This window comes from Eschrichtius robustus, chromosome 1 (assembly GCF_028021215.1).
Source record: "Eschrichtius robustus isolate mEscRob2 chromosome 1, mEscRob2.pri, whole genome shotgun sequence".
Taxonomy (NCBI): domain Eukaryota; kingdom Metazoa; phylum Chordata; class Mammalia; order Artiodactyla; family Eschrichtiidae; genus Eschrichtius; species Eschrichtius robustus.
The window spans coordinates 169,820,968-169,845,195 of record NC_090824.1 but is presented as its reverse complement, the minus strand read 5'-3'; the positions used below and the strand labels follow the sequence as shown (position 1 = coordinate 169,845,195).

The following is a 24,228-nucleotide window of genomic DNA, read 5'->3' as shown; positions in this document are numbered from 1 at the left end:
CAGAGGACAGACTGGAGGTAAATAGGGAGAGATTATAGTTGTTGGTACCTGGCGTGGGGGGGGGTGGTAATTGATGAGGAAAGGTCTTGGAGGTGGGGAGGAATGAGACTAAGCCCCTCTGAAAGGGTATCGTTCATGCAGGAAGAGGATCGAATTGTCTGAGACCAGGAAGGAAGACCAAATAAATGAGACACTGAAAGCATGTGGGAGCTGGGATGTGAAGTGGCACTGATCTCTATAAATCAGGCCTAGTGACTGGCATCTCGGAGAACAGTTTCGGGATACCTGTGTTAGCAAATTCCATGGAATTTGGGGCAAAAAGAGGTAGATGAAAGGATTGCTGAATAAATGAAAGAATTCTTTCAAGTAAAATGAATTTATAGAGGAGAAGCTAATCATCCAGTGTGGGGATGCAGCCATCTGAAGGGGAAGATAATACAGGATGGGGTTTGTCCCGGCACAGGACCGACGGGTCAAGAGAAAGTAACTTCCCCCCAGCTTTACTGAGATATAGTTGACATACGGCACTGTGTAAGTTTAAGGTGTGCAGCATGATGATTTGACTTCATGAAATGATGACATCCATCATCTCATATAGATACAAAATTAAAGAAATAGAAAAAAATTTTTTTTCCTTGTGATGAGAACGCTTAGGATTTACTCTCTTAGCAACTTTAATTACATTTATCATGTTGTACATTATATCCCTAGTACTTATTTATCTTGTGAAGGGAAGTCTGCACTCTAAAAAAAAAAAAAAAGTAATTATTTTATTTTTGGCTGCATTGGGTCTTTGTTGCTGCGCATGGGCTTTCTCTAGTTGCGGGGGCTACTCTTCATTGTGGTGCACGGGCTTCTCATTGCGGTGGCATCACTTGTTGCGGAGCACGGGCTCTAGGCACGCCGGCTTCAGTAGTTGTGGCTTGCAAGCTCTAGAGCGCAGGCTCAGTAGTTGTGGCACACGGGCTTAGTTGCTCCGCGGCATGTGGGATCTTCCCGGACCAGGGCTTGAACCCATGTCCCCTGCCTTGGCAGGCGGATTCTCAACCACTGTGCCACCAGGGAAGCCCCAATTTGCACTTTTTGATTGTCCTCATCCAATCCCCCCACCCCCACCGTCACCTCTGTAGCCACAAATCTGACCTCTTTTTCTATAAATTTGTTTGTTTTTGAAGTATAATTGACCTACAACACTGTTAGTTCCTGTTACACAACATGGTGATTCTATATTTCAAAATGGTCACCAGGATAAGTCTAGTTACGATATGTCACCATACAAAGATATGAGGTAGTTACTATGTTTCCCACACCATACATTTCATACCCATGACTCATTTATTTTGCAACTGGAAGTTTGTTTGATCTGTCTCACCTGTTCCTTTCCCTCTGGCAGCCACCTATTCTCTGTATCTGTAACTCCATTTCTGTTTTGTTACGTTCGTTCATTTGTTGTTTAGATTCCACATATAAGTGAAATCATACAGTAGTTGTCTTTCTCTGTCTGACTTATTTCACTTAGTGTAATACCCTCCAGGTCCATCTGTGTTGTTGCAGATGGCAAGATGTTATTCTTTTTCATGGCTGAGTAGTATTTGTGTGTGTGTGTGTGTGTGTGTGTGTGTGTGTGTGTGTGTCAAATCTTCTTTATCCGTTCATCTGTTGATGGGCACTTGCTTTGCTTCCATATCTTGGATATCATAAATAATGCTGCAATGAACAGAGGCATGCAAATGTCTTTTCCTTTTTCTTTCTTCCCTCCCCTCCCCTCCTTTTTTTTTTTTTGGCCTTGTGGCATGCAGGATCTTAGTTCCCCGACCAGGGATTGCACCCACGCCCCCTGTAGTGGAAGTGCGGAGTCCTAACCACTGGACCACCAGGGGATTCCCATAAATGTCTTTTCTAATTAGTGTTTTTATTTTCTCCGGGTGAATAGGAGTGGAATGTGCTGGATCATACGGTAGTTCTATTTTTAATTTTTTGAGGAGTCTCCATACTGTTTTCCGTAGTGGCTGCACTAATTTACCTTCCCACCAACAGAGCATGAGTGTTCCCTTTTCTCCACATCCTTGTCAGTGCTTGTTATTTGTTTTCTTTTTCATAATTGCCATTCTGACAGGTGGGAGGTGATATCTCATTGTGGTTTTGATTTGCATTTCACTGATGATTAGTGATATTGAGCATCTTTTCATGTGCCTGTTGGCCATCTGTATGTCTTCTTTGGAAAAATGTCTATTCAGATCCTGTACCCAGTTTTTAACTGAGTTGTTTGTTTATTTATTTTTTGACGTTGAGTTGTGTAAGTTCTTTGTATATTTTGGATATTAATCCCTTGTGGGTCATGTCGTTTGCAAATATCTTCTCCCATTGCGTCAGCGGCCTTTTTGTTTTGTTGATAGTTAACTTCACTGTGTAAAAGCTTTTTTAGTTGGATGTAGTCCTGTTTATTTGTGCTTTTGTTTCCCTTGCCTGAGGAGGCATTCCAAAAAATATTTTTAAGACTGATGTCAAATAGTGTACTGCCTATGTTTTCTTCTAGGAGTTTTATGGTTTCAGAGCTTATATTTAAATCTTGTATCCATTTTGAATTTATTTTTGTGCATGATATGAGAGAGTAGTCCAGTATGATTCTTCTATATATAATTGTCCTGTTTTCCCAGCACCATTTATTGAAGAGGCTGTTTTTTCCCCATTGTGCATTCTTGCCTCCTTTGTCATAGATTAATTGCCCATGTAAGTGTGGATTCATCTTCTGGGCCTTCTGTTCCGTTCCATTGATTTATGTGTCTGGTTTTGTGCTCGTACCATGCTGTTTTGATGACTGTAACCATATAGTATAGTTTGAAATCTGGGTGCATGATGCCTCCAGCTTTGTTCTTCATTCTCAAGATTGTTTTTGTTTGTTCATTTTTTGCTATTTGGGGTCTTTTGTGTTTCCATATAAATTTTAGAATTACTTGTTCTAGTTATGTGAAAAATGACATTGGTATTTTGATAGGGATTGCATTGGATATTTAGACTGCTTTGGATAGTATGGTCGTTTTAGCGATATTAATTCTTCCAGTCCATGAACTTGGTATATCTTTACATCTGTTCCTGTTGTCTTCAGTTTCTTGCATTGGTGTCTTTATATTTCCGAGTATAGGTCTTTTACCTCCTTAGTTAGGTTTATTCCCAGGGATTTTATTTTTCGATGCGATTTGTAAATGGGATTGTTTTCTTAATTTCTCTTTCTGATAGTTCATTGTTAGGGTATAGAAATACAACAGATTTCTGTGTATTAATTTTGTATCCTGCAACTTTGCCGAATTTATTGATGAGCTCTAGCAGTTTATTCATGATGCCTTTAGGATTTTCTATAGGATATCATGTCATCCTCAAACAGTAACAGTTGTACTTCTTCCTTTCCAATTTGGATTCCTTTTCTTTTTCTTGTCTGATTGCTGGGGCTAGGACTTCCAACACTAAGTTGAATAAAAGAGCGACAGTGGGCATCCTTGTCTTGTTCCTGATCTTAGAGAAAATGCTCTCAGCTTTATACCATTGAGCCCACCATGTTAGCTGTGGGCTTATATGTGGCCTTTTTAATGTTGAGGTATGTTCCCTCTGTATGCACTTTGTTGAGAGTTTCTTTTATCATACGTAGATGTTGAATTTTATTAAAAGCTTTTTCAACATTTATTGAGACGATCATAAAATTTTTCTTCCTCAGTTTGTTAATGTGGTATATATCACGTCGATTTGTGGATATTGAACCATCCTTGCATCCATGGGATAAATCCCACTTGATCATGGTGTATGATCCTTTTAACGTATTGTTGAATTCAGTTTGCTGATATTTTGTTGAGTAATTTTACATCTATGTTTATCATTGATATTGGCCTGTAATTTTCTTTTCTGTGTGATATCTTTGTCTGGTTTTGCTATCAGGGTGATGCTGGCCTCATAGAATGAGTTCAGAAGCGCTCCTTCCTCTGCAATGTTTTGGAAGAGTTTCAGAAGGATGCATGTTAATGCTTCTGTAAATGTTTGGTAGAATTCACTTGTGAAGCTTGGACTTCTGTTGGGAGTTTTTAAGTTATTGATTCAGTTTCATTACTGGTAATTGGTCTGTTCATATTTTCTGTTTCTTCCTGGTTCAGTCTTGGGAGGTTGTACATTTCTAGGAATTTGTCCATTTCTTCTAGGTTGTCCATTTTATTTGCGTATAATTGTTCACAGTAATCTCTTGTGATCTTTCGTATTTCGGTGCTGTCAGTTGTAATTTCTGCTTTTTCATTTCTGATATTATTGATTTGGGCCCTCTCTCTCTAGTGCCAGCCCACTGGTGGGTAGAACTGGGTGGCTGGTTGTACGGCCAGGGGTCCTAGTGTAGGCTTGCTGGTGAGCAGGCTGGTTTCAGACATCACTGGCTGCAGGGTTCGGGGTGTTCCAAAGCTTGTGTAAGCCTCCTGGTGAGTGGGGCTGGATCCCAGAGTGGCTGGCTGATGGGTCCAAGGTGTTTTGGAGCTGGTATCGGCCTACTGGTGGAGAGGGTCAGGGTCCTATGTGTCCCAGGGCTAGTGCCCAGGGTAGGCAGGCTGGTCCTGGAGTCTCTGGCTGCAGGGCCCTGGGGGTCCAGGGGCTGGTGCCAGCCTACTGGGGTGGGCTGGGTCCTGACTCAGCAGGTACAGGGCTGTGGTATCCCGGGGCTAGAGAAAATCATTTAAATATCGAAGCATGACAACTCATCAAACTTGGGAGGAAGGCAGTTGAAACCAGGAGGGAATTGATGGACTAGGAGAATAGGAGGGCATGGAGGAGTCAGAGATAAGATGGACATGGAGAAGTTTCAGTAGATCAGGATGTCAGACGTAGAAGACAAGGAGTGTTACTCAAGAAGATCTTGCAGATCTCTGATGAGATCAGATATATACTGGTGTGAGAAGACAGAGTGCAGTCCAGGGATTAAGAGGCCACTCAGTCAGAAGGCAGTGCAAAGAGATCTTGATCTTACAGAAAGTAAAGGAAATAAGTGGACAGGGAAAAGTGAACCAGTGTCAGAGTCAATTGAGGAAAGAAAGCCAGAAGAAGGAATTTATACATAGACCATAAATTACAAATTTTGGAGAGAGAGAAACTGAAAGCAGTTTGTATTGGTAGAGTATCATGGAGTTATTAGCTCCAACACAACACTAAGTTCACTGTTAGTGTGGAAGTACAATAAATTTCTCTCTTAAGAGTTCCAGTAGGACAGTTGTGGGCCTTGATACTCATGGATTCTGAAATTTTTAAGGAATCAAGTTGGGCCTGCAAGTTTGCTCTGGTTTGGTAACAACTACAGTATATTTGATTGTATTAGAGTACAGTGCTCCCTCCTTTATTCAAACCACCAGTAATTATTAGTTTTCCTGTAAGCTTGTAATTATTACACATAGAAGATCTTCTGAATTAATTAAGAACTTTATTAGGCCCTCTATTCCAAATTTGCTTCTTAACCAGATCTGTTTACCAGGAGAGCAGAAAAGATAACCAATATAGAAGAGTATTCCTTAGTAATTTGTTATATTTGTGTATTATATCTCTTATTCATAATTAGTATGAGACCAGAAAAATGTGATTTTCCTCTTTTAAGAACTGAAAGTACGTATATGAAAATCAATCAGCTCATATTGTAATCTTTCTTATTTGTAGACCATTCGAAGGAAGAAGAAAGTTCAGATACCAGTAAGTCGTCCTGATCCTGAACCAGTATCTGAGAATGAAGAAGATAGTTATGATGAGGAAGTACACGACCGGAGAAGTGGCCGTGGGGGCCTGGTTAACAGGAGGAGTGAGAAGAGCTGGGCCAGGGATAGAAGTGCAAGTCGAGAGAGGAGTCTGTCTCCGCGATCTGATAGGCGATCTGTGGCCTCCAGTCAACCTGCCAGACCCACCAAAGTCACACTGGTGAAATCCCGGAAAAACGAAGGTATTTTCTACCAACTCGTTTATCATTTTCACATGAAAATTTTAAGACTAATTTTAATGAGAAGGAAATTTGCCATCACTTTATATCTTTACTTTGTTGTCTTCTGTTATCTTCGTTTTTGTGTCCTGTTGCTTTAAATCAAATCCTGTGATGTCAGGCTTCAGGGGTCATCTGTTTCCTCTTCTTGAATCATTTTGTTGTAGCAGATAGTACTTCACATAAATCATCCAGTAGTTGGATTTTGGATTACTTCTTGTGATTAGAATAGGCTAATACAAGAAATGGCACACCATCACCAAGTTGCAATTCAGTGTTTTACTTAGCTGTCAGGATCAGTAGTACCTACATCTGGGTAGAAATCATTGGATTCGGAGGGAGGGCAGGCTGCCTTTTCTAAATGGAGAGTAGGAGGGAGAGGAGCCCCCACAGGATATTGCTCTAAAAGCAAAGGACTTGTTTGTCAAAAAATTTTGAAACTGAAGCCTAGCTGCCTCCCCTCAGGTAATCACATTTGATACAAATGAGTCTGATTGCGGCTTCTTGCTGCTGTGGGCGTGTCTCTCCCATGCTGGAAAGCATTGATGACTGATCATTTTGATAAAAAGGTGTAAGAGTATTTGAAGCCTGGCTCTGATTGGCTTTACTGAAACCTGACATGTCTCCTGGTTTTTGCTCCCCACTGCCCTCATCCATAACCAACTTCTCAGTCAGACTGTCTGTGTTCAGAGCTGTTTCTCCTTGTTCACCACCCACTCTTCAGCCCTCTCTCTCTGGTATCTGCTCCCAGAACTGGTCATACTAAATCCGGTAGAAATTTCTAGTTTTTATCTTACTTGCCGTCTCAGTACCATTTCACATAGTTAACCACTCCCTATTTTTTTTTGAATTTTATTTTATTTATTTTTTATACAGCAGGTTCTTATTAGTTATCTATTTTATACATATTAGTGTATATATGTCAATCCCAATCTCCCCATTCATCCCATCCCACCCCCCCCCCCCACTTTCCCCCCTTGGTGTCCATACGTTTGTTCTCTACATCTGTGTCTGTTTCTGCCCTGCAAACTGGTTCATCTGTACCATTTTTCTAGGTTCCACATACATGTGTTAATATATGGTATTTGTTTTTCTCTTTCTGACTTAACTTCACTCTGTATGACAGTCTCTAGATCCATCCACGTCTCTACAAATGACCCAGTTTCGTTTCTTTTTATGGCTGAGTAATATTCCATTGTATATATGTACCACATCTTTATCCATTTGTCTTGTCGATGGGCATTTAGGTTGCTTCCATGACCTGGCTATTGTAAATAGTGCTGCAATGAACATTGGGGTGCATGTGTCTTTTTGAATTATGGTTTTCTCTGGGTATATGCCCAGTAGTGGGATTGCTGGGTCATACTGTAATTCTATTTTAGTTTTTTAAGGAACCTCCATACTGTTCTCCATAGTGGCTGTATCAATTTACATTCCCACCAACAGTGCAAGAGGGTTCCCTTTTCTCCACACCCTCTCCAGCATTTGTTGCTTGTAGATTTTCTGATGATGCCCATTCTAACTGGTGTGAGGTGATACCTCATTGTAGTTTTGATTTGCGTTTCTCTAATAATTAACCACTTCCTATTTTTTGAAATAATGGTTTCTCTTGGCTCCTGTAATGCTGTGGGTTTCAAGGGTTCCTCCCTCTTTCTTTTCTGTATCCTTGGCAAGCTCATTGTCTTCATCCTACCTTTCAGTGTTCTGTGGATTTCTGTTCTAGAATCTCTTTTCTACTTCATATAACATCTTTAGGAAATCTCATGTCTCTCAGTGTCGTGGGCTGCTCATGATGGCACAGCTCCTTCCCTAGGTCCAGTGTGTGCACCCTGGTGCCCCAGCTGAGTCGTAGGCATGTTCACTTAGGTGTTCGTCTGCATCCCTCAGATGCAGCACATCTGCCTCCTGGAATGTTTCTTATGAAGTATCCCATTGAATATATTCCTGTCTACCTGGTCTCTCAAGCCAGCCGGGGGCAGCATGGTGTAGTTTCCCATGACATCTTTTTTCCCCTGCTTTCCTATGCCCGGTTAACACCTTCTAACTTCCTAAACACCACACTTTACTGTCCTACTCCTCCTTTCTCCACCACCACCACCCTCATCCAAGCTACCAGCATCTTTTTTTTTTCTTCCGTCTTTATTGAGGTGTAATTGACATTGTATATAAATATGTAAAGTTGTATGTATTTAAGGTGTACAGTGTGATGGTTTGAGGTATGTATACACTAGGAAATGATCACCACAGTCAAGTTAATCAACACATAGTTACTTTTTCCTTTTTTGTGTTGGGGGGGGCGCGGGGGGGTGAGGAACACCACACCATTGTCTATTAAGTGACTCACTCAGCCTCATGATCTAGTCTCTGGATCTCCCTGGTCCATTCTGTGGACTGCTCCACATGGTTACAGGGTCCTCTGGGATGCTTCTCTGTCTGACTCTTGCCCTACACTTATGACTTCATCAAACCTGCCTTGTCTTTCCTTCATACCTTCTGGTGCACTTGTTTTTTAACCATTCTGTCTCTACCAGTGCGCGCGTGCGCGCGCACACACACACACACACGCACACACACACCCTCATTTCTCAGGTTTAGTGTTAGTATTTCTTAGGTAGAGTTTCAGCTTTCGCATTTGCTTCTCAGGGAGGCCTTCTCTGACCCCCACTAGGCACAGAATCATGTATTGCTCCATCCGAACTCTTCATCACACTGGTAATTGTGGTAACGTCTTTTTCCCTACTGACTAGGGAAGCTGCCAGAGTTCAGGGACTGTCTCAATTGCTGGTTTTTATCTCTAGTGCCTACCACCTAGTTAATATTTACTAAGGAAATACTTAGAATAAATGAATACATTAATATACAAGGAATATTTTAGAGTCATCTCTGTATTTTGGTCATTTATAATTTTTAAATCTTAAATAAGGACAGTCTTTTAATCAATACTTTCTTTCTGTGAGTATAGTCACCATTTCTAAAGCACACATAGTTGACTGCCTAGATCCCCTAGAAGGTCATTTTCTTTTTTTACCCTGATTCTATTCCTGCTTGTGAACACTCTTTGTGTATTTGCCTTAAGTTGAACTGTAACTGATGTAACTTTTAAAAGCTTGAGTAGCAGGTCTGCTAACTTATCCCATCTTAAAAACAGTTTTGTTTCCCTTCTTGTTTTTTGTTTTGTTTTTCTTTCCCAGTAAGACTCAGTCCTTCTCTTTCTCCTAACACAACCGGGGCAGTCCTGTTCCTATTGATATTATACTGTTAGTTGTAGTCATTGTACAGCTTTGCAGGCCCCCTGGACAGTTTTCTGGACTCTCCTGGTAACTTCTTTAACTCTGACCACTCCCTCACCCACAGGTGCAATTAATGTTGCCATGCTCCTGGGCACTTTGTCGGTTGTTGGAAGGACTGGCATCGTTAACTCCTCTCCACATCTGCTTGGCTCATTTTAAGCCCTTGTTTGAGTGGTGCACACTGATGCTCTGTGTATGTCTCTCAGAGAGGTGTTCAGGATCCAAAATACTTTTGCTGTAGGAACTGAGGAAAACAAAACCAGTATATGCATGGTAATACAAGTCATCAGCAAAATCGTAAAGCATTCCAGAGTTTTCCTTTTCAGAATTGTATTCATTAAACCTTCTGAGAAGCTAGTGCATCAGCATGACACCGTCAGAGAGAAATGGTCACCTCTTCGGATTTTTCTCTCTTTCAGTACAGTGAGAGCATGATATGTCAGTCTTTTGTTTGAACCACGCACTTTCCCTTTGCTTTCACACTGACAATGAAAACTTTCTGATGATAAGAGGAAATGTCTTCTTTGCAGGGAGGCCAAGAATAATTTCTTATTATTGATTGTACTTAAAAACTCTATGCGGTGATTATTAGTTTCATACTTTTGAATTCTATTTAAAAGTCTTGGGATTTTACACTGAAGACATTTAAATATATTATTTCAGAATATGGTCTTCGATTGGCCAGCCACATATTTGTAAAGGAAATTTCACAAGATAGTTTGGCAGCAAGAGATGGCAATATTCAAGAAGGCGATGTTGTATTGAAGGTATAGTCATATTCTTACATTTTGATGAACTGCAATAGAAAACAAGTTCTAGTGTGACCACATAGCTCCTGTTCATGCTTGAAGCGATTTTGCCAAAAAGAATTATAAATCAATATTTGGGGGACTAGATAGTTTGCCACTGGCTATTACTGCATGTCAACACTGACGCTTTTCTTTGGGCATAGAGTCGTCCTAAAGAATTAATAACACCAAATGTATATTTTTCACTAATAGGAGTTACTTTGTAGATAGATTTGTCTGTTGTTCCACATTTAGTGGTTTTGATAACTCCTCCAGATATTATTGATGTGTTTTGTTAGTTTGCCCATGAGTAATAGAAAGTGATGGGGAGGAGGTAGAGAATGCTAGTTTGGGCTTTTCTGGCAGAGCAGCAGTGTAGTACAGATTTTATTATTTCAGTAAGGAGGAGTACTTTGATAGTTCAGGAAAAGCGTAAAGGGAATATTTTGGTTCTCAGGGCAAGCCCAGGAGTAGTTTAGATATTCCTGTTCATGTCAGACTAAGTTAACGTTTGTATTTTTGTCATTTACCTTCAACCTATAGTTTCTTTTCTGTTGCAGATAAATGGTACTGTGACGGAAAATATGTCATTGACAGATGCAAAGACATTGATAGAGAGGTCTAAAGGCAAGTTAAAGATGGTAGTTCAGAGAGATGAACGGGCTACCCTGCTGAATGTCCCTGATCTTTCTGACAGTATCCACTCGGCTAATGCCTCCGAGAGAGATGGTGAGTGTGGCTCTGTTTGCAGAGACCCTTTAAGTGACCTCTTTCTTAAAGTGGGGAAGATTTGACATGTTAGAATGAAATGATAATTTTCTATAAGCCAGACACCTTCAAAACATAAGAATTCAAAAAAATTTTTTTCTGTTGACAGCTCACCAGTATCAAATAGTAGCTGATTAAGTGAATGCTTAAATCAACCATTTTATGTGAAATTATATTTAGTAACTTATTTCCATTATTATTGGAGTACCTTATATTTTACTGTAGTCATTTCATGGGAAAATAAACAGCACTCTTTTGTTTAACAGACATTTCAGAAATTCAGTCACTGGCATCAGATCATTCCGGTCGATCACACGACCGGCCTCCCCGTCACAGCCGATCACGATCTCCTGACCAGCGGTCAGAGCCTTCTGACCATTCTAGACAGTCTCCACAGCAGCCCAGCAATGGCAGGTAATCATGCTCTGTTGTTTAAAATAAAACAGGTGTGTGTGCTTGGTACATGTTTCTGGTTTTGCTTAGAAATAAAATTAGAAGATAGGTTGTCTTTGGATTACTTAAATTAGGTTTGTGTTTCCTTATCAATTTAGGTATTTCTTATCTAGAATAACAGAGGTCAAACTGTTTCATTAAAGGCCAAAGAGTAAGTATTTTAGGCATGTGAGCCAAGTCTTGTCATTACTCAGCTCTGTCTTTGTGGCACAAAACTAACTGTAGACAGTATGTAAATGAATGGGCATGGCTGTTTTCCAGTAAAACTTTATTTTAAAAAAGTTGGCTCTCAGCTGCAATTTGCTGACCCACTGCATTAGAAGATGCTAGCCAGCTTTAAGACAAGTTAACTATATATAGTAGAAGTCCTTTAGTGGAGAGATTAACCTGGACTTTGTTTTCTGCTTTAAAGTACACTGACTTTGTTTTCTGTTTTAAAGTACACTGTCTGGTATTTATGCCAAAGGGTCTGCTATGCTAGTAGTATATGACTTACCTGAGTTTATAGTCTCTGGGGTCACATATACATTTGAGAATATGAAGAAAATTATGACTCTTCTTTCTAGAAAAATGCACATGTGCACGTACATGTAGCACTTTACATAAGAATTCTGGACATTCCCGGGGTTCTGTAGGCCACCAGTGGACCTAGGGTTTAATAGCCATCCATATGGAGATCTGCTGTAGGCACTTGAAATTTCAAGTCCAGAGCTGACCAGTTTAAGATTCAAGGTGGTGATTTGGGACTTAATGCATGAGGGTGTTAGCTGAAGCCATAGAAGTCACTAAAATTGCCAAGAGAAACAATATAGATAGAATGCCCAGAAGTGGAGCACAGGGAGTGTTCCCTGAGGAAGCTGAGGAGGCAAGGGAGAAGTCCCTCCCTGGGAGAGAGCTGTCCTCAAGATTGTCAGAAATCATACTGATAACAGTTGTTATGCACCCCTGAGTTTAGATATTTGTGAGGCTGATTCTCTCTGAATTTCAGATTTTAGACATATAAATTGTATTAACCCTATCTTTGTAATTAATGTTATAATTATTTTTTTAAGGAATATTATAGTATGTCACATGCAAAATGGACTTATAATCGATTATTAGTTTTAACTGCTGCAGGTTAACATATTAATTCTAAAAATCTCCCTGACACAGCACAGACCTTATCTGGAAAAGGACAGCTGCCGCAACATATACACAGTGATAGAGCTAACATCCCTGATGAGTCACGGGGAGTGGCTGTAATTGTAACACAGTTCTCTCACTTAGAAGCTAGGCTGGCATCAAGCAATTTGGGCATGATTTTCCTTTAAAAAGAAAGAAATGCTCATCAAAATTTTGGCCATTTGTATTTATTGTAATCAAATTCTAAACCTTAGAAAGTTCTTTTTGATACTTACTTTTTTCCATTTAGATTTCCTAAACACTTGACATCTGTAACTTTAACTAAAGTTGAAGAGGATTTAAAAAAATTTTTAACTATCTTCATATTATATCGGGATGTTTTACTTCTCTTGGGAACCTCAAGTATTCTTTATGGGTAACACCAGTTACATGAGATCTTTTAAAAGTACAGAATCCTGGGCCTGCTTCTCAGTTCATCTGAGGTAGAGGCAGGGAATACTTTTTTAAAGTTCCTGATAGCATTCTCTTCTCTACATTACCAGATTTGGGAACTTCTGGTTAGAACATGTAGCATATACTAAGGAAAAGATAGTACTTTGAGTACAGAAGACAAAAAGTCTTCAGATTCTTTTCCAAATGTCTGTGCTGAGAATATAATTCCTGAAAATTAAGTGGCCTGCCAAAAGGCAGGATGTAAAGTAGTACCAGTTGCTTAAAGGTTTCATTTTCATTTCCCCCCTAAAGTTAATATTAAAATCCAGATAACTGTGAGAGTTTTAATATAGAGGGTGCCTTGCATTTTGAGAAACAATTTAGATATAGTAAGAGAGTAAAATCCTAGTATTAAAAAACGCATGGGACATTTTCTTTTTGTTATTTAATTTTGTACAGATGTCTTTGTTTTACAAATGTTCTTTAAATGCTCTTGTTTAAAAAGTGAAACAAAAAAGACTTGTGAGAAAAGTTTCAGTTTAGTGTGTAAAACACTAGCCCCACCTTGTTCTCTTCCTAGATTTCTGAGTATTTTCGTATGTTTGTAAGATTGCAGTTATCTGCTGAGAATAGTAACTTTCATTTTGTCAGAGGCAATAGAATATAGTGATTTCTTTGGGCTTTGAAGCAAGTTTTCCTGGGTTTGAGTCCCAGCCTGCCATTGGTTACTTGCACAACCTTGAAACCTCTCTGCACTTTAGTTTTCTCATTTGCTGTAAAAAAGGCATCATACATTACAAAGTTGTGAAAGTTAAATTAGTTATTAGAACACCTGGCACAGATATTAGCTGCTCTCATTAGTATGGTGATTAGTAGTAGTAGTAATAGTATCATCAGTTAGAGTTTCCAAATGTGCTTTCATATCTGCTCATATTAAACCATTTCTAAGAAGATTTGCTCGTTCTGTAGGCAAGTCAGTTTAAGGTGAGTGGTTGTGGTAAAGTCCAGGGTTATGTAGTTGACAAGAGATTAGAGCCAGGACTAAAGCTCTCGTCCTTTTGACTTAAGTGTTTGACCTTATGGGTGTAGAGAAAGAAAAAAGTGGAAGGTTACTTAAGGGAGCAGAAATCTGTAAAGCATTCCATTGTTGTCATGACCTACTTATGTTCCTCTGTGTGATGTTCTTTTCTTGGAGAACAAATGTTACATGGTCTGAGTTCTGAGAAAAACACATGAGCGTGCTTCTTCGTTATAATTAGATGAGCAGTGTACCCTTACTGTTGTCTTGAACAGGGGCTGGCAAACTACAGCCTGTGGGCCAAATCCAGACTGCTGCCTGGTTTTGCAAATAAAGTTTTACTGGAACCCATCCTGCAATGTCATAATTAAGAAGTTGTGGCAGAGACTGCATGGCCCACAGAGCCATTTACAGAAAAAGTGTGCCAGTCCTTCCCTGGTCTAGGATGTTAAAATAGTTTTGTTTTAAATTAAAAAATAATATATGTATAGAGAATTATTACAGTGATTTTGTTATAGCTTGATGCTGTTGCTAAGTTTGTTTTGTATATTTTATTCGGTGTTTTTTCACTGCCCACTCTGGACCGAGACTCCCCCTCTAGGAGGGAGCTGGGCATACTGAGAGTCCTCGGCAGGTGGCACTGCCTCGTGGCGATTGTCAGGGGCTGTCAATGAGAAGACTCTTTCACTGATTTCACTGCAGTCCCTGCATGACTAGAGAGTATTGGATTTGCAGAGTGTGTTCTAAGCCTCTGCTTGGTTATATTGTACTCTCCCTAGTATTTACAGTTAATTTAACAGATCCATTTTATGCGTTTTCTCCCTAGAGGAACAACATATGTTTACGTTTTTGGTTCTGTTCTATAAACTATTTTAATAAAAGTGACTCTCATGCTACTGATTAATCATAAGCAGTCGCATTGTTGAAAAAATTCTGTTACAGTAAAAGCTCAGACTAGTTAGGATAAGGTTCAACTGTAGAAAATTTGCATTGTAAAGGTTTGTATTTTGTCTTTCTTATACTCAGTCATTCCATAAACTGACAAGGTGCATCTGAGACCTAAGCTGTGGTCTAAGGTTTAGAGAATTGTATATTTTAGCAAATAGGAAAAAGTCTGATTTATATTTAGCATATCTATTTCATAAAAACGATTGCTTCTGAAGTACTTGAAAGCAGTGTTTAGAAGAGATTAAAACTCTGTAGAAATTTAAAATGCTTGTTTCATCGTTTGTTTCTCTTGAGAGAAATGTCTCCACTGAATTCTGAATTTAGTGGTGTCAGTATTGATACTGCTTATGGTGTAACAAATACATGATTATTAAATTGGTTCTTATGAATGAGAATTTCTAGCCTAAATCTGAGCATTGAGCCAAGTTAAATAATCAAGTTAAATAATGGGATCAAAAATCCCTTAACTATACAGTCTACCTATATCATCAGGGTTGAAGGCAGGTTCATGCCTTTGTTCTCTCAGAGTGCCAGGTGAGTCCTCATACACATGCATGTAGGGCATATGGTGTTTCTGCTTAAATACCTTAGAGAAGCCTTGGCTTTTAAATTAAAGATCTAGTTTTTATTTTACACACCTTATATGTCACCTTCCATAGTTGTTTTCTTTGAGTTTAGAGAGCTGTGAATATTGTTTTGCCCTAGTATATATCATTTCTGTTAGATATTGTGTAGTTCTGTCTGGAACATACATAGAACTTTGCCAATAGGCTAAAAATTATTGTTGAGACATCCATATACATAAGCTGAACATTTCTTTTTACTGTTTCAAAATGTAGAGAAGTGACCTTCTTCTGACTGGTGAATTTCAGAGTTTTTTCCCCTGATCCTTGGTTTTAGTCCTTTGTCTTAGGTAAAAAAGATTTCATTACCTCCAATTTGAAAGATGCTTGATTCAAAACAAGATTTATATGTGATATTGTTGGTAATTAATTTGGTGCAGGTACTATTACATTTTCTTTTTCAGACATGCTGTGGAGTCCTTCATCCCTTTTCCCCCCCCTTCACCTCTGAAAGATAGTCAGGTAGAGAGATTCAGTTTATTAAATCTCAGTGAATTTAATCAACAATTGATGCCTTCTTTCCTATGGCTCCTGTGCTGTGCGCAGTTGATGGTGAGTGATCAGCAGTTAGCACAGTGCGTGTTCTTCAGTGAAGGTTGAAAGATTTTTTCTTCACCAGTAATTTTGACATTACCCTGCTCATTTTTCCTCTATGAAGTATTTTTTGATAATGCACATGTTGTCAGTGTATTATTATAAATATAAATTATGCCCTCAACAATCTAGGCAAGATCCCTGCTACCATAGAGCTTATATCCAAGTGAATAAAACAGATAAATACGTTTGAAATATGAAACAGTAATTTCCATTAGTGGTAAAGAAAATCAGGGTGATGTGACAGTGCAGAAAGAGGGGGCAGTATTAGAGACATGCTTGGGCAGAAAGAAGGCTTCTCTACGGTCAACTTATCTTGAGATGAGTGACTGAGAAGGAGCCAGCCAGAGGAAGATCATTCCAGAATAAGACAGAGATGGAGATACATTCAGCTTGTTGGAAGAACAGCAAGGTGACCGGTGTGGCTGGACCACAAGGGCAACGTAGCCAGGGATTTGGAGTTCTAAAAAGGTTTTTTTTTTCTTCCTGTTTTGGAAAATTGGTTAGGGAGAATGTGAAACTTCAAAAAAATTGTTTATCACTTGAATTGTTACTAAATCTTTTTAAAATAAGATTCTTTGTCTAACCTTTGAAAGTGAGTGGAATATTAAAGACCCATCCTGAACTTCTGTTATTCAGATAAGAGCCAACTGTTATTTTCAATCCTTGGGAATTTTCAGTTATGAGATTAAAACTCCAAACTGAGGTTTTGTTTTCATATGCTTTGTCAGGGGATGGGCTGAGGGAGGACCATAGCTGATACATTTCTCTAGTTAGTAGAGACCAAGGTGTAGTAGTGTTGTGCTCAGTGATTGCTGATGGATTTTAACCCTGAAGAGGAGGTCATGGACCTAATGACAGCAAGGCAAGCTTAAATATTATACTTTATAGTCACTATTTTTAAAGTAAAAGTGTACATTTTATTTACTCCATCAGCTGAGAACTATTTTCTTGTACAAATACAGTATAAAACATAAAATATTATAAAAACAGACTTCCACTCACGTGTAAAAGTAGTAAGTATATGAAAAATCTTATTTCTAGTTTAAATAATGTAGGACAATTCTTTATTGCCTTTGAGAGAATGTTAATAAAAAATGAAGATATGGTAACACTGGTCTCTTGTTGTAAAATCAGCCAAACATACTGCACAATCAAGGGTTGTTTTACTCTAAATATTAATCTAAGTACGTAATAATCATACCAGCAGTGAAGCCCTGACGATGCTGTTGTCCCTTAAGTGAAAGAAGGGTCCTTCTTAGGGCTTCCCTGGTGGCGCAGTGGTTGAGAATCTGCCTGCCAATGCAGGGAACACGGGTTCGAGCCCTGGTCTGGGAAGATCCCACATGCCGCGGAGCAACTGGGCCCGTGAGCCACAACTACTGAGCCTGCGCGTCTGGAGCCTGTGCTCCCAACGAGAGGCCGCGATAGTGAGAGGCCCGCGCACCACGAGGAAGAGGGGCCCCCGCTCGCTGCAACTAGAGAAAGCCCTCGCACAGAAACGAAGACCCAACACAGCCAAAAATAAATAAATTAATTAATTAATTAAAAAAAAAAAAAAGAAGGGTCCTTCTTAGTCTTTCCCCAGTTGTTCCTTACTAAAAATTGTTCATTTTTTCAATTATACTTGTTGAACAACAGATCTGTTTTCTAATTCAGATGGACTAGGTTAGTCGTCATTATCGTCATAAACGAACATGCAAGATGAGAATCTCTGTACAAACTGATAGGCTTCATGTAAATATGTAGCTAGGTTATTGCCAGAAAGCCATTTGTCAAAGTGAGCAATACAGACACTCATATTTTTTCAAAAGCATACACCACACATATATATATTTCTGAAAATAGTTTACAGTGTATGAAGAACAAATTTAAATTGTGAGAACTTCGCTTGCAAATATAGCCAAGTAGATACAAGGTAATTATTCCCCCTGCTTTCTCAGCATACTCCCTGGGCAGCTCTTCACTTCTCTGCCCAAGTACCAGCCCAGAATCTCCACATCTCTCTGCCTTTTTCATCCCTATAATCGTCTGTGTGCCATGCTGTAATTTTTGAATTGCTGTCGAGGAGGAACTGCAGTATGTAAATATCTGTTTCCATATGAAATTTAGAAGATTAGCAATGGCTGCAATATTCTGAGAAGTCAGACTTGAGTGTGCCTTAGTTTTTCTTTCTCATATGTATTAGGAGCCCTCCATGCCGAACTGTCCCTGCCAGTGGAGAAGACTGGAGTCTGGTTAAGTTACTTTCTAAGTTTCTATCTTTATTGATAATTGGGGCTGAGATAGTCCAGTGGCCTTTAAAGGGTACCTAGTTTCTGTGTTCATCCCAAGCTGTGTAGATCTTGCCTACCTTTATGCAATAAATGAGTTTCTGAAAAGAAATTATCAATTGGCTTATGTAGGATGAGTCATTTATTATTAAGAGGAAATTAGCTTTATAAAGGATGTTTTATTACAGTGAACATTCAGCCTCAGTTTATTTCCTATATTAAGATTACTTTTAAATAAAAGATGTAACCAGTTAGTTGGGGAGGTGTTTGAGAGCTAGAAATCAGAAATAAAACTCCTTGAAGAATTGGCAGTCTGGTATATTTCATCAGGGTCCAAAAGACAGAAAGCCCAGTTTCTTGTGAACAGAGCGAATTTAATATAAAGAGATTAAATATAACGAGATTGGAGTGACAAGGGATTAGCCGGTAATAAATAAAGAGAACTCTGAAAAATATAAGAATCAGATGTAAGGAGCAGGCCCTTCCCCTGGTGCTGAGATGGAGTTGCCAAAGGAGGAAGCTTCCCCACCTGTCCCCACACACCTGAGTCTCACTGCATGGCAGAGAATTCACTGTGGTGTCACTGGATGAACTTGCAGGAACTCTGCCCTCCAAGGGGCTTGGGAAAGCCAATCTTGAGGAGGTGTCTTGTCAGAGACCGCGCACCGTAAAACCAACCTAGGAAGTGTCTGGGGAAAGCTGCTGGCCACTGAGTGCTTCTGACCCCTGTGTCCTGCAGGGGCTGCCGAGGGGACAGAGGAGAGCCCCTTCCTCCTGCAGTGTCTCTCCAGGTCCCTCTTCTCACCTCGCTGCCTGCCCTCTGCCTGCACTAAATGGTCCCAAACAGCTGTGACTTTACACCTGAAGTTTTGCACTTAATCTGTTACTCTTTGCTGATCTGGTTGAATGTGTGTTAATCTGCTACTGTACTTACAGAGTTGACTGGATACGACTTAAGGCTCTGTTTACAGTGAGCCCATTTATGTGACTGTAAAAACTCTCTTTCAGAGACTTTGTCTTAACAACTGCTCCGCAGAGCTTTTAACCAGCCCAAAGTCTCTAGATTAATGGATCATTACCGTTAGATTAATATGTACAAGTGAAAAATCTGAAAAACAAAACCTATCTGCTTACCCTCCAGGGGAAAAACAAAAACACCCTTCAGAGGGTCTCAAGGTCCCCTAGAATGCCTGGAGTTTCTTTCTAGGCTTCTAGGAGCCAGAGTGTGGTAGATAAACATGAGTCCAACTCAGGACAAGGATGGTTTTTGTATAAAGTTGGCTTGACTCATAATAGCAAAAGTTGTTTTTTAATAAAGCTTAAATATTACATGGGAGCCATTAGGGTAGAACTATGTAAGGAAGGTTTGGGGAAAATGTATTTTCCTTTTTTATGGCTTCACTTTCAATAACTGCCACTGATTGTAGGCTGATTCTGTGTGTCTAAATTCTATTCTTTGTCTTATAATAGACTTAATGGTCATACATGCTCATAGTAGAACATTTTAAATGTTTGGAAAAGTTGATTATTTTGTTCTATACTGTTACTCTAGATCTTCATTGCCCAACACCATTGCCACTAGCCACATGCGGCTGTGGAGCCTTTGAAATGTGGCCAGTTTAAATAGAGATGTAAGTGTGAACTACACACTGGAGTTTGATGACTGAGTACACAAAAAAGAATGTGTAAAATACCTCATTAATCATTTATATTGATAAATAATATTTTGGGTATACTGAGTTAAATAAAATGTATTAATTGATGTCACCTCATTTATTTAATATGGATTCTAGAAAATTTTAAATTACATAAATGACTTGCTTCACAATTCCATTAACAGCACGGCTCCAAATCTACACGTATTGAATAATGCTTCCATCTTTTGGTAGATAATGGAAATACACTAAAAATGAACAATGATTTTTTCCAGATATTAATCGTATGAAAAATTTAATAGAATGATGTGCGTTCCACCCATCTGCAATGTTAAGTCATAATAATTATATTAAAGAAAGGTGGTAGTCAGTAGAGTATGAAAATTAGCCAACTCTACTAGCGGGAGTTCCGTGTGATGTACGGAGTAAGAGCCCTATTGCACGACAATCTTGGTTATCACTGGGGAGGACGTTCAGATTAAAATATTATCATTGATCCTTAGTTATCATTAATGTCACTTGGTCACATTCTAAGTTTAGAATTTTTAAGTTACAAGAAACAAGAAAATCAATTGGAAACGTTTTTTGATCTTTTTTAAGCAAATAGTCTTTAAAGTCTGTTGCAGAGCGACAAAATCTGTAGAACTACTAAAATTATGTAGTTCTTTAATCTCATTCTCTTCAAAATGTTCATACTTATATCATTTGCATTTTTCAGTGCAAAGAATGCAAGGAGAATTTATTATTTTGTATTTCCCTTTATATTCTGAGGTGCCTAGAGCAGTTTGGGGATAGAGTTTAACTGTTATTTATTTATTCTTAGACTAATTGTATGTAAGATTTTATTACATAAGCAGTGGCTAAAAATTTTAACCTTTTATGATTTAGAAAGTTCATTCTGGTTTGAGCTAGAAGATATCTTGGCTTTATTTTCTGAAAGACTGTTTTACTTACATGCAGCTCATTTAATACATATAATTTAAAACTGGAATACACCCCCACAGAGTAGTTAAATGAACATGAAAATAGAAACTCTGAAAAGTGCTTATGTTTTATTTTTTCAAGAGGATAACAGGGAAAGAAATTTTTTCCTGATAAGAGACTGCTAATGATATGCATTAATAGAATCAAATTCTTTGTTTAAAATTAGACTTCATTCCATTTTTAAATAATGAACATTATTTTAAAATATTTAAAAACATTTCAGTCTTTACTTCATAAGTACTGTGTAAATATTTTCTTACGAAAACTGAAATAGTGGAGATAAATCTCAGATTTCCCTGGGCTGCTGTTTTGTCTGCTCCGCCCTCCGAGAACCTCTGTCGCCTCTGTCCGTCTGGGTCTTTCTGCATGTGGCGTCGACATGTGTTTGTGTAGCTGTGGAGAGTTTTCTTTAATACCTCAGTGATGTCACGCCATGTATATTCTGCAGTTTGTTCCTCACATTTTATTTTGGGGCTATTTTCATGTCTCCAGATATAACTCTATTTCATTGTAACTTTAATATTTTTATTTTTAATCTTCAATTATGAAAGCATTGTATGCTCGTTAGAACAGGTGAAGTAGGCCAAATCTGCCAACTCCACCTCATCCCAGATCTCCTTCTTGAATTAAGCTTTCCTCCATACTCGTGCGAACATTTTAGCATCATAGAGTTTCTGTGTGTTTTAAAAATAATTTGAAAAGATCAGGCTCTGCACATATTCCCCAGTTAGTAGTTTATTTCACTCAACACAGGTGAGCATCCTTCCAGCTTATTCTTTTGATGAGAAATTTTCCATATTATGGAAAGTCTGTTTCTAGGTCTTTTTCATTTTTGTCCGTGAGTTCACATACTGGCTCTTTTTATTTCTAAAATAATTTAAAAATGTGTTTGCATATGTTCTCAATATCAAATTCTTATTATATGTATTGTTAGATCAATATATAGTCTTAAAATTGAACTCCTGTTACATTTGTTTGGTCAAATTGCTAATATTCAGTTGTTTGAACTTAAAAAAAATTCATTTGGTTCAACCTAAGACATATTTTTTCAAATTATTTTCACACCTTTTTAAACTTTTTATGTATTCACTTCATTTTGTGCATTGAATCTTACTTTAAGAGTCCTCTATTTTTTGTTAAGATTTTTTAAATATATTTTATGTTTTGGACTTTATCTGAAATTGATTTATACTTATGTCATTGATATGCATAGAGATCTAATTTTTCTACATTTGTGTACAGTTCTAAACACTGTTTATTAAACAGTGTGTTCTCTTCCAACAGTTTTGGGCTGCCACTTCCGTAATAAACTTTGGTACTGTGGATATATTTCTCCATTTTCTGTTTTGTTACATGGATCTATTTATCTGTTTCTGTGGCAGTAGCACTCTAGTTTTAATTACTAAGTTTTTACAATATTTTGTTATCTTTTAGAGCAAGTCCCTTGTCATCCTTTTTTGACATTGTCTTGGCTGTTCTTGTACTCTTTACAAATTGCTTTCACAATATGCTCATAAGTTTTTATTTTACTGATGTATAGTCTCCGGAGCAGAGAGGAAGAGAGAATTTCTAAACCCGGGGCTGTCTCAACTCCTGTAAAGCATGCAGATGATCACACACCTAAAACAGTGGAAGAAGTTATAGTTGAAAGAAACGAGAAACAAACACCCAATCTTCCAGGTAAGCCTAGCCTAGAGTGCAGAAAACATTTGCATTCAGACTAAATTGTTTCACAATTTACAGAATTATATTTACAGAAAATATAAAGATGCAATTATTATTACTACTACTATTGCTGCTACCTACTACCCATGTGTGAATTTTTCTGTACTTCCAGCATTTTCTTTGTGAGTGGGAGGTTGCCATATATCAGTAAGCGTTCATGAATGTTTTTTAAATTTTCCAGATAGAAGTTATTTGTGGTTCACAGTTGTTCACAGTGAGTGAGGTGGTTTTCCAGTACTGCTCATTAAGGGAAACATGAGATTGGCTTTAGACACTGTTTAAAGTTCTCTTGTCTATTGAAAGTGTTTTCAGAAACACTTTATGAGTATACCTTGCTGACCTGTATAATAAGACCACACATAAGAATCTGCAAGGTTCTGAGATCCAGTTGCTTGAAAGGCCTGGAGGTCCTGCTTCTACTGTCTCTCAGGTCCTTCTCTCAAAACCTGTTTCTGCTCTGATTATTTAGTGGCAGGAATGTGGAAATTTAAAAATAAATTGTATCACAGTGAAGAAAGAAGGCTACTTTGACAGTCTTAACAGAGAAATGTAGGGATTCTCTCTTCTTATATTCTTCTTCCTCTGTTATTCTTCCCTAAAAAGTATATTTTTCAGACTGTAACAGCTGGAGCTATAGAAAGCATAGGTGACCATGTAACGTGCATACATGCTATAAAGATCCCAGAATTTATAACTGTAAAATGTATCCTAATATATGCATATGTAGTATATATGTTCCCGATCAGGTTCTCTGAACTTACATTTTTGCTGCATTTTGCAGACTTTTTATTGTTTGGTTATTTCAGTGGTTGCTTGCTTTGTTATTCCATTTTGTAAAGTGATTCCTGCATAATTTAAATTTTCTTTTCTTTTAGAACCAAAGCCTGTGTATGCTCAGGTTGGACAGCCAGACGTGGATTTACCTGTCAGTCCATCTGATGGGATCCTGCCTAATGCAACTCATGAAGATGGGATTCTTCGGTAATGTGGTTTTAAACTTGTGTTGTCTTCTCGGCCCATTACTAAGGATTATTTAAATTGAGAATTCAGTTGCGAACCATATTACATATGCTTTTAAAGACAGTGTATACTACTAAATGCTATGATTAGTGTTTGTTTTGGTTTTTTAAATTATTTATATGATAGAATCAGTTAGAGATTAGAGAACAACAAAGAAACATTTAAGATGTTTACTTCTTTCTCACCACTGTTATCTACCTAGTTTTTAGATTAGGAATTACAAAACTAGAAAATTGTTTTCTATTTAAACATCAGAATTTTCACAGGCATTCTAAATCCCTAGCATTTTTAAAAAAATCAGTGTTCCTCCATCTCAGCGCTGTTGACATTCGGGGCCAGATAACTGTTTATTGTGGTGGACTGTCCTTTACATTGTAGATGCTTAGTAGCATTGCTGGCCACTGGCTGCTAGTAGCACACACATACACACCCCAGTTGTGACAACGAGAAATATCTCTAGGCGCTGACAAATGTTCCCTGCAGGCAAAATCACCTCTGGTTGAGAAACCTGTTCTAGGTTAGCAACTCAAAAGTAAGTTTTTGATATTCACA

General features: G+C 38.3%; 1 protein-coding gene across 5 annotated transcripts in view; it reads left to right on the top strand.

Moving 5' to 3' along the window:
• Window positions 1-24,228, top strand: part of TJP1 (tight junction protein 1) — a 113,453-nt gene that overhangs the window by 54,785 nt on the left and 34,440 nt on the right. For all 5 annotated transcript variants that reach the window (XM_068559284.1, XM_068559275.1, XM_068559266.1 and 2 more), the window contains exons 5-10: window positions 5,671-5,947; window positions 9,937-10,040; window positions 10,622-10,790; window positions 11,096-11,243; window positions 22,472-22,611; window positions 23,532-23,637. In XM_068559284.1, coding sequence (XP_068415385.1) covers window positions 5,671-5,947; window positions 9,937-10,040; window positions 10,622-10,790; window positions 11,096-11,243; window positions 22,472-22,611; window positions 23,532-23,637 — 944 coding nt within the window. The remainder of the gene's footprint in view (window positions 1-5,670; window positions 5,948-9,936; window positions 10,041-10,621; window positions 10,791-11,095; window positions 11,244-22,471; window positions 22,612-23,531; window positions 23,638-24,228) is intronic.